This window comes from Cinclus cinclus, chromosome 1 (assembly GCF_963662255.1).
Source record: "Cinclus cinclus chromosome 1, bCinCin1.1, whole genome shotgun sequence".
Lineage (NCBI taxonomy): Eukaryota > Metazoa > Chordata > Aves > Passeriformes > Cinclidae > Cinclus > Cinclus cinclus.
The window spans coordinates 64,879,964-64,891,380 of record NC_085046.1 but is presented as its reverse complement, the minus strand read 5'-3'; the positions used below and the strand labels follow the sequence as shown (position 1 = coordinate 64,891,380).

Sequence of the window (11,417 nt, the reverse complement as noted above, 5' to 3'; positions counted from 1 at the left end):
TGTACTTTGAGGGTTTATTCATCTTCTTGGGTTTCTTCTTAAAAACAAACAAACAAAAAAATCCTATTCTACTTGATACAGAGTTTTCTGACACTGAAAAGAAAATCTAATCTTTGAAAACCCACTGTTTTGAGCACCAGTAATGTTTGGTGGCAATGGATTTCAGAAAGTGTTTATATCTGACCTTTTTTGAGCAAAATATCTACAAATATAGGAAGACAAGGTCTGAGTGCTTATTGACACTTCTCTTGACCAGCACTCCTGAGTTTAAATTTATCAAAGGATCATTTTATCACTACCTTCTTCAATTTCTTACTCGCTTCCAAAAAGGCCTTGGGGATCTTCTCAAAGACTTGCTGTAAAAAGCAGGCTCCTGATCCTCTAGTGAGGGATGCCCAGGCAACTTGATAACATGGCCCTTCTTAGACCCTAGTGCCTGGCTTGATCAGGATTCCAAACTATGTGCAGCTTCAGTAATGCCAAACGATCAACTGGAAGCCACAAAGAGATAACTACTATATTTCAGTTTATTAGCTATTCAAGCTCACTTTTAAACTTTTAAAAGGCAAATTATAATTGAAAAGATATCAGTAGAAATATATTCTGCTTTCACAGTCTATGGATATGCATGTTTAACCTATCATGCCATGACACTGTGCTCTTTGATTTATATTTTACTGATGCTTTGACTGAGTAGTTTGTTGCAATGTACTGCTAAATGAAGGAAAAATCAAAAACTGCATCAAACAACCACTCTGTATTTCATTCTAGAAAATAGCTGGCAATTATAATTACTCACCATGTTTCTGGCTCAGAATAAAAGTGGCATTGCACAAAAAAAACCACACTGAACATTCATCGTGATTAGAAAATGCTCCATACCTTGGAGTGCAGTGGAGACATAAGAATAATTTTAAATGCAAATTAAATTGTGGGGGTAGCAAAGAGAACAGATAAAAGACAGTAAAACAAAGCCTTTCACTTTCCTCAAATTAGCAGGCTAATGTAGTATAAAAAAAAAGCAGTTCTACTCAGATCTGTGCTAAGAGCTTTCATTTCATCATAATATAAAACAGCAGATCCGTCACCTTTCTCTATTCAGTACTCTTGATTTCGAGGTTGAAGTGAAAATTAGAAGCTGTTCTTTCTGGCTCACAGACTGGGTTGCATTTGCTTAGTCTTATTCCATGACCGTAGGATGGAAAGAGGTCAGTAACACTGGTAAGTACTTCTGCATCTGATTTTATTTATTTATTTTTTAAATCTTTCAGTGCTGTGGCTTTTTGTCAATGTGCATTTCCTAAAAAAAGCTACATTGTGTGTTTTGTAAAAGGCTGTATCTTAAGCAGAAATGCAACGATTCCTTGATAATGTTTATATCAGATGTTAGAGCTCCTTCAAGAATGAATGAATTGCTTAAAGTAGGAATTCCGCAATAGAAAAGGTTTCTCCGTATTCTATGTATTTCATAGGATCACTGGAACATTTTGTGTGTTGCTTTTTCTGTCTGCCTTGTCCAACAATCAGTACCAGACAAGAAATGAATCTCTTCTCAAGATGTTATTTGCATTATATTCACAGCAAAACAATCTTATTACCCTTATGGTAAATGATGGAGTAAGCAGATATTTTACTTAGTGAAAGCAAATTATTACATAAAACACAATGTTATGTTTAAATTTAACCATTATGAAACATTTAAAATATCTCAGAATATAATATGCAACAAGGAAGATCGATGTGTAAAACAAATTCTTAAGGAAACTTGATATAGATTTTTCTTCCTTGGGAAAGTTTTTATCAAATCAAAACCAGAGACTTAATTTTTTAGTACTAAAGGCGAGGGGGAGTGGGGGAGATGAACGTAGTGTCACCTCCTGTTGCTAAGTAACAACATCTCCTGGCCATTTTTATCTGATAAAGGAAGTCCAGTTGACGTTATGCATTATTCATCAGAGTTCCAATCAAACAATCAAAATTGTTTGCTTACACTTGGGACATTTAGTAAGATCAAAGAAACCCTCCTTGAAACTACTGGAGCTTACACCACTGCCAGATAGCCCTTGATACTCTGCAGTAAGTATCATTCCTGGTTTGGGAGTGCTACAGTAAAGTGAATTGCTGGGAATGTAAAAGTTTTCTCATCAGGACAGACTTCTGAATTTTAAAAGGACTGCACGTTGATTGACGAGAACTGATTCAAAGGAAAAAGGTAAAGCTTTGGAAACCTGGTTTCCTGATTTTTCACTGCAAAATTAAAGGAATTACTTGAAGCAATTGTCAGACTCCCTGCTCCAAATCTTTTTGTTAGGTGTGCATGGAAAAGGACTAGAGGAATTTTTGTCCATCTGTCTTAAAATACATGTTCAGAGTTGTTTGCATGCTTATGATTACATGCTGTGGTGAACCGTGGTGTGGGTGAGAGAATGGAGTAGCGTGTTTTCTGCAAATCTTGGTTTTTTAATGTGAGTTTTTAAGAGTATAATAAAATGCAGAAGGTAGCAATGAAGCTGGAGAAGGGTCACAATATCTTTTCAGGAACTCTGCTGGACACAGCAAACACAATTCAGTGTACATCTTGGAGAGTTGTAATCTAGGATCTCGGCAGATCTGAGATTCAAAAGGTTGCCAAAAATATGAACCTTAGCTACAAAACAGTGCTAGGAGTAGCCTACCATTTCTTAATTATTGTTCTTACCACATATTTTAAATATGATGGTGGAATGTTCTGTTGCTACTTCTGGTCAGCAGGAGGATAGAGAGGAAAGGCAAGGTTGCCTTGTGGTACATTTAGGTGGAGTGAATATCCAGAATATTGTGACTTCTTTTCTAGTGCAGTGTTTTGGCATAAGTGGCAAGAATGCAATCTTTAGTCTGTTATAGCAGTACCTACTTGGAGGCACTGACTGTGAATCCAGATAAAAGAGGTCCCTGTCCTGAACTTTTCTGATTTTCTTTTTAAGAGCAAATGTAATGGGCAGATGAATCCAAGTATGTGTTTTAAGAAATGGAGACTGAGACTAGAATACAGGTGATTGTACTAGGAAGATACCAGGAATCTTGCTAATACTGCAGTAGCAATTTTCTTTTTTGTCTTTAGACAAGGGTTTGAATCAAACATTCTAAAATAGAAAAGGATGTTTATGAAGTACTATGAATAGTGACTTGAAAATACTTTGACCCTAATATGCCAGATTAAGTACTTTAGTGACTGCCTACACAGTTTTTTTCCACAAAGAAACCCACTAGCTTTTTTCTCTGACATCTCTGTAATCTTTTCTAGGAATCTGACTGATCGTTCACACTGGAGTATTGTACATAAACACAAAGCACCTTCAAAATGGACTACTTTTTGGATGTCGAGTCTGCTCACAGACTGTTTTACAGTCAAGGAGCCCAAGGTAAGAAACTCTGGCACTGACTCAGAAAATGACTGTTTAACTGTACAGTTAAAATGTATAGGGCCAGTGACTGACATAAGTGTTGAGTGGGCACAGGGTAAGGCCTTCAAAATGTATGGGCTTTAAAAGGGACTACAAGAAGAGTAATGGTGGGGTTGATCTGCCCTCTCAGAGGATAAGGAAGAGCTGTGAGAGCTGTTGGGTGCCCTGCAGAAGAAAAAAAGAGCTTCCAAGGTCTAGGTTCTGGTGTTGAAGAACCCAAATGGACAAGACAAAGGAGACAGCAATGGCCCTCAGCTTGCTGAGTAAGCCTGTGGTGTCCTTTCCTTTCCTCCTTTGTCTTCTCAGTGCTGACAGGATCCTAAGGTGATGTTATTCAGGAAAAACTGGTTTGGGAAAGCCCTGAGGCAGTCCCCACACGGTTTGCAAACAGCACCTCTCACTGGTCTAAGTCGTCCCCTGAGAAATGCTGGCCCCCACAGAGGAGCTGCAGGGTGAGAGGGGAAGGGTAGCCAAGATCCACTGCTTTAATGTAGTTGAGACTTGTTCATGACATTGACGATATTTTTGGTAAAGTCAGTTCACATTTTTCTCACTAGCGCTATACTTAGAGAAAACTTGCAATTTCAGAGAGAAGGGGTTTTGTTGTTGTTGTTGCTGTTGTTAAACTTCAAACACCATATTAAATTCAAGAAAATTGTAAGAGCCAAGTAGTTCTATCAGCCATTCATGTTTCTAACTACTGTCTGTTTTTTAATAATGGGACCCATTTTTCTTCCACTATAAACTTCATTGGTTGCGAATCAAATGCAAATTCTGGACAACAGTTTGGCCTCCCTTAAGGAGGCCATTCTCCCACAGCAAGATGTAATCCACCCATGGGATGCCACCATCCCAGGATACATGGGGAGCAGTACCACCTCTGACCTTTGGGTCAGCTGAGGTGCTGCTGCCTAAAACATGCTGTGTTGCTTAGCTGCTGCCTCAGTTGTGATACATTTTCATCTGCACCAGTTGCAGAAAGCCTTTCTTGTCTCAACACCTTCCTGCATTGAATGAACAAGAGAAGTAAATACTAAGCACCATGAAATCAGGGAAAAAAACCCAGCTGAGGGCAGTGACTGATTTTGATGGGTTTTTTTCCATCTCTAAAATGCAACAAACCCTGAGCATTGCTACAGAAGTAATATTGAAGTATGTTCTTCAACCCTCTGAGCAGAGAGGTTGGACTAGATGACCTCCTGTGATCCCTTCCAACCATAACCATTCTGTGATATCTCTGTGGGAACAAACCATTTCTATTCCACTGAAACTAAAATTCAGGAATATATGTCTCACTGCTTTACAAACTATAACAAATTATCAACAGCATCCCAATGCCCTGTGCACTGCAACATGCAGAGACAACCGTGGAAGAAAGAATATGCGTTCATGCAATGGAAGTCTATTATAGTCATGTACAAAAGGTGACTAGTAAAGGCTGTGCAGCTTCACTGTAACTATTTCCAAGCAGGCAAAATTGAAAAAATATTATCTTACCCATACTTGGAGAAATTATATTGTTAGCACATATAGAAATGCTTATACTGATCAGTTATTAAATCCAAAACAAGGAAAAATATCCATTATGCAGAACTGTATTCCTTGATACAAATGCCATCAGCAGGGGGCTGACCTCTAGATCTGTCAAGAGGAATTCTATCCCTTGGCCAAAACAAATAGGAGAGAGAGTCACTGAGATTTGTGAGATTTTTTGTTCCCCTGCTTGTGAATGTTTAAAGTCACCAGTTACAAGCTTCCCCTGTACACCAGTGTCCCAGACTAATTACCTCCACAGCTAGAAATATTGATAGAAAAGCCATGCTGCACTTAGGGTCTGTCCCCTTCCACTTTTCATCTTTCTCGTTGCTCTTTTTACTGCATTTCCCACAGCTCCTGCTCTTTGCATCTCCTACATCTACATGCTTGAGGTGATGCCTCTTCCCCAAAATCTAGTAACCTCCCCTCTCTTCATAATTCTGTGATTGAGGTCAGCTGCTCTCCAACAAGCTGAGTGCCAGCAGGGAAATTTCTCTGAGCACAGAAGAGACAATGCCTCTGGTTTACATTCTCAAATGCTGCAACACAGCAGCCCCCTGGCAACAGGAGAGGTGTTTGAGGGGAAGAACGGATGAACAACTGCAGTGCCAAAACGATGTGAGATGAAATGTGGCCTGCGCAGAGAGAAGTTTCAGGAGGCTTTCACTGAGCCTCTCTGAGGTGTCACAGATGGCTTCAGCAGGCTGAACAAGCCTCTGGAAGAATTCTAATCACCAAGCTTTTCTGCAGTAAATGCCTTTATCACTATCTCTAGTCTGAAAGCTCTACGTATCCCCTTCCTCTCAGTTACTTTACCCCCAGCACAGAACAAGGAATTTAAACCTATCGAGTGTGCAGTCAAGCCATTTATACAGCTCTGCTAAATCCTGTTGCCCTTGTGCCTTATGCCAAATTTTAAGGCTGTCTTCCAAAAAACAAGCACTTCTATATGAGATAATGGCCTGATATAATTTTTCCAAACATGGGCAAAACCAACAGATTTCTTTCCTTCTCCACCTTCTGAGAAACAAGTTAACTGCATTAGGTTTAACTTTCTGAAACCGCCCCCAAAACGCACTGAATGTGAGGCACTCATCTGCAATAAATAGCATAGCTCAAGTAGCTAGTATGGAACTGAATAAAAGGTCTGCAAGAAAGCACTGTCAACAGATCTGCCTAATGGGATTGCAAGTAACTATTTGATGTTGATATAATGCCATGATGCTATTAGCAAATCACACTATCAAACAGCATGTGTACATGCATTAAAACTGTGATAAGAACTGAGTGAAAGAAGACTACAGTATTCTGCCATTTAATTAGAAACAACATCAGAAAACAGTATATGTATTATTACTACTGTAGTTATTAGTTACTGCATTACAAAGTGGTCTGTTCTTAAAATGAAGAATGGGGGTTTATGACCCACTCAACTGTTCTGTGAGATTTGAAGACCTCTGCCCTTTAGTACTCCAGATCAAGAAAAAAATATTTCCAGTGTTTTCACATTAATGACATGACAGTGTTAAAAACCGCAGCTATAAAGCACTCATTCTCATTTATAGCCATTCCTTGTGGGTGGAAGAGAAGGGAAGGAATAAGACTGATGAAATCAAATTCTACCTGGCCTGGGGTCTTGTGTGATACTCTGACCTCAACAAACAGACTGAGACAAGGCTTTATGCTCCACCACCTAACCCACCACTTCTCTATGCCTTGCTGCCTGCACTAACACCCACACCTTGTCCCTACTCCTGCAGAAAGATGCAAACTGCCTTTGCTGTTTTAGGGTAGGAGGAGAGAGGTGCTACTTTATGAGTTGCCACGTCTCCCATCCACTCCTCTGCAGGAGCAGCCATCACCTTACTTCCATGGGATGAGCACAGAGCAGAGAAATGCTTGCCCATTCAGGTTGTATCTGCTGTTCAAACAGCTGTTCCCTGTTTCCTTCAAGGAAAGTGAAGCAGGAGGGATGGAAAAGTCACAAAAGCTGGATCTGGCAGTAGGATTAGCTAGATTTAGAAAGCTTGGTAAATGAAGCCAGCTGGCTGTAGTCTTCAAACACAAGCCAGAAATATCTTAAGCTCTGCAGCCCTCCTGACTGTCTCTTCTATACTGTATGTTGGAATCTAGGAGCTGGTGGGATGTCCTTGCCAAGTGCGTAATGCCTGGTGACGCATCTGCAAATCAGAAAAAGAAAAGACAGGACTGTGATCCCTTGGATCCAGCCTCTTGCCCTTGAAAAGTCTGAATCTGAAATCTAAGCACGAAGCTGGACTTCCACTTCCACTTTCAAAAAAACTTTCTCTCTCTGAAGTGTCTGGAAGATAATGGTTATTCTTGGCTGCAAATGTATTCTAAACACAAATCTATCATGGCTTTCAGCTGCAAGGGCTGAAAATACATAATGTGGCCTGAAATAGGATTTAGCTCACTTATCACATAGGTGACCTTAGTGAAGATGTTTCCACCTAAGAGTTCTAATTACCTTGGCATGTATTAGAAAAAATGTAATTTTAAAAGCAGGGTTCACCTATTCTTAGACATCTTCCTTGGGTTAATATGCCTCTATACTGATTATGAAAGCCTGGACAGTGAACTTGAGTGAAAGATGCCTGTGTTAATAGCATTTGTTTGCATACAGGAATGGCTTGTTGACAGGCAAGACAGCATATAATTCAGAAAAGTGACTAATTTCCCTGAAAATGGGTAAAGCTGTAGTCCAAAGCTGCAAATGTGCAGATCACACCTTGGCTGTTGTCTACTTTGGAGAAACAATACTGATCTTGAAGTTCTGTATGAAAGTTATGCTTTCGGGCATGTGGAGAAAGACCTCACATTTGACAGAGCTGAGCAGGCAGGCACTGAGGAGCAACAGAAGTGAGCAGCTCCATAAAGGAAAGTAAACCCAGAGTCACCATAACAGGCAGAGGCAGCAGCCTCACCTGTGAGAGGTAAAGCACAGCAGCACATAAGCCAAGCAGGTCTGGTGACAATCACCAGGTTTAGTCAGGAGACCAGACCATCAGACAAGTCCATGGATGATCAGGCAAGCATGAGACAGACTAAGAGGGACATGAAGTCAGCAGTCTGGATGTGGATCAGTGAGGAATGTAGCCAGCCACAGGCATAGCTGCAGCCTTGCTCAGCAAATGGCTACAGTGTAAGTGTAACTCCAAAATGAGGGAGAAAGCAGCTGTTGAGGCTTTTTTCTTCTTTCTCAAGAAGCTCCAGAGATGGTCAGGGCCTCTTAAACCACTCTCTCCAACAGCTGTACCATGTCAAAGAGCCTGCCTTGAGCACACACTCTGCAGGGAGTGTACACAGAGCTGTTGGTACCTGGTTTTTGCCTAGGCTCCATCAGGACTAAGAACTGAGGAACCCCTCCCTCCGTTCCTCCCATTGTATACAAGGGGTTGGAGCACCTGGATGAACTCTAAGAGAGAAGAATAATTCCTGCCCAGTACACTGCAAGTGAAGGCTTTAGGTACCACCGTAAGAAGGGATTTGCCCATCACAGACAGCACACAGCATTTTTCTGTGCCATGATCTGATGGAATCAGGCCCAAGACTCACCTTCTCTTGGTGCCTCTAGCAACACCACACCACAATCTGATAGCATGGGCCACACAGTGCATTGTCAGGATGCCACTCTGGGCTGCAGGCATCCACATTTGCACCACAGTGGCACTCTCAGGCCCCTGCTGGGAGTTTGGGTACAGCTCTCACATGACTTCTGACTCAGTAAAATGGTTCCTAATTTCCTAGAGAGCCATGCATCCAATTCTCCAGTCTTATATCTTTTCACACCAGCAGGGCACACCAACTTAAAATTAACTGTGTTAATTATTTTGAAGATTCTGCTACATTCCTTGAAGTTGCTTGCTAGGCCATTTGGTAGGATATGCTGCACCTATTTAAGTAACTGAAAAAAACCCTCTTGAAGGTTTATCTTAAGCTATGCATTGTACCTATAAATAAGTTACAGATACACTTATACATACATTAGGTATGCTTTTATTGGTTGCAACATTCTTGTAATTTACTTGATTAATTTGCATTCATCAGGAGCATGAGTGAATAAAAAAATGGGAAGTAAAAAAAAAATGGAAATAACAATATAGTACATACAGCCAGGGGTAACAAGTTTGCATAGACACATAGGCCATGACTGCTCAAAAGATTTCAGGAAATCATTCTTCTTGATAAGGTTTAATAAAGTACTCTCAGGTATAGTTTTAATTCCACATTTTTCTGTTACTCTATGTTTCCATAATATTTATTTTACTGTGCTTCATTTTTGATCATTTATTTTAATTCAATAAGCACTGATTCATTCTAGATGTTGATTTAATCACTGCTTACTCTTCATTGCTACCTCCCTTCTGCTTTTACGTATTAAATTTGGTCCAGTATTTTATAAAAGCATATTTCTTCAGAATCCCCAGATCCTAATCCAGAATTATTCCACTCTAGATGTCCCTCTATCCACCAAAATTTTATGATTAATCCATCCAATATGGATGATAAAAGTTATGACAGCTTCCAGATCTTTTTTATTCATGTGATATCCCTAGTTCTTAAACTGACATCACTATCAGAAGAATTAGTAACATCAAATGTGCATTCTTAATAAAATGCCACATCCCTTAAACAACATTAAGAAACTGATCAACATCAACTTTTTCCTCATCCTTTTAAAACTTTTTAGAATCCTTTTCCCACCTCCTATTCTGCCATATCCCCATTATTGAGAATTTCAGAACAGGTTTTGGACACAGAGAAATAAGTAAGTTTCACCTAAAATGTAGAAAAAAATGTTACTTACAGGTGTATAGTGCACACTTTTACTGAAATACCTCAAACCAGAACAACGAATGTGTGCGTAAACATGGATATCCTTTTGCATGGGTACTGTTGTTTGCAGCCCTTGGGCCTGTGGTTGAATACCATGTATCTGTGTACTTTGTTTCAGATTACTGTTGTCCCTCAAGACAGATTTCAACAGCTTTGCTTTAGAGAGATGGAGCAATCCATATGTATGCGCTTCTGTGTTTATGTGGAAGACACAAGCCTATAAATCTTTCTTCATAAATGACAAATTATGTGCTCTCCACATGTTCCACTCTCTGCCTCTCCTGCCACTCCTACTCCATTTCCCAAATCTAATCCTTCGCATGTTGTTCTTTCATCTTCATTTAAGTGCAACTGATAAAGAGAAGTGGCATTAAACCAGACCAAAATATTTTTTTTCCTGGTAAACATTCAACTGAACCCACTGCCTGGTTTGTCTTTAAAGAAGAATATTCACAGCCTAATAATGATTCTTTAGCACAAAAGGAGTATCATGTGCTAGATGAATCAAAATGTACCCAAACTCATATTTTTAAAGCTTCCATGTGGCCAAAAATACATTTCTGCATACATTATCTACATGCAGATACATTATGCCATGGTGAGCCCTCTCCACAGAAACATGAAGGAGAACTGAGTAAGAGCTCATATGTTTCTCTAGTGAAAAAAAAAAGCAGCAAGAAAGAAGAATCCTATTCAATCAGCAAGAGTAGGAATGCAATTAAAATATTTTCATAGGTATTTTTTACAAAGTTGTTCAAAATTTGCCCTAAGAAACAAGGTTTTCCTCAGAAAAGCCTTTGAGATTTCAGATGTAACCAGCATCCCCCTTGTGGCTATTTCAGTGTTATTTGAAGCTGTTTGTGATTCTGTGCATTAGAAACACACCCTTTCTACATCTAGACATCAACAATAAACATTTTAGCACTTCTCTGGTACTAAAATAAAAATCATCATATTTCAAAGATTTCCCATTTTGAGGTCAAGATCTACTCTGCAAATTAGGGTTTCTAGGTGAAGACCCTATTGAGTCAAAAATGACCAGGGTACTTGTGTCACCAATGAGCTATTTTAATAAAGGCTGATTGGTAATAGTGGATGGAAAAATCTAAACACATTTTCCATGTTTTCTCCAATTAATTTTAGCAAGATGTCATTTCACCTCTGAAATTTTTTCAAATTATTTTTTTTTCTAAATAACACAACTCTTAAAAAATCAATAATATAACTCTTCAAACCATAAAGGTAGTTCTTGGCAAACAAAAATTACTACTAACATTTTTATTAAAATATGTGGAAAAGTATTTTAATGGAAAAAATGGAAGGCATCAAAAATTCTTTGCAAACGACCCTTCATGTTCTCAGTAATTTTAAGCAGTATTCAGAAATTTGGACCAGCTGTAGATCTAACTAAATATGTTGAAATTATATGTTAAAAATGCCTCTGAACTTGTAATATAAAAATTTACATATTTTACTTTCCCTTCTCCCAAAGACATACTTGTGTTGCACTTCAGTAACATACAATATTTTGAGACAAACAAATGGGAGATTATATATAATCAGTTCTAACATGTCACATCA

The 11,417-nt window shown here is 39.1% G+C and overlaps 1 protein-coding gene across 1 annotated transcript in view; it reads left to right on the top strand.

The window, feature by feature from the left end:
- Positions 1–3,340: 3,340 nt before the first annotated feature.
- Positions 3,341–11,417, top strand: part of PHACTR1 (phosphatase and actin regulator 1) — a 293,040-nt gene continuing 284,963 nt past the window's right edge. Inside the window, exon 1 of the mRNA XM_062498877.1 lies at positions 3,341–3,401. Within this exon, the coding sequence (XP_062354861.1) occupies positions 3,341–3,401 (61 nt within the window). The remainder of the gene's footprint in view (positions 3,402–11,417) is intronic.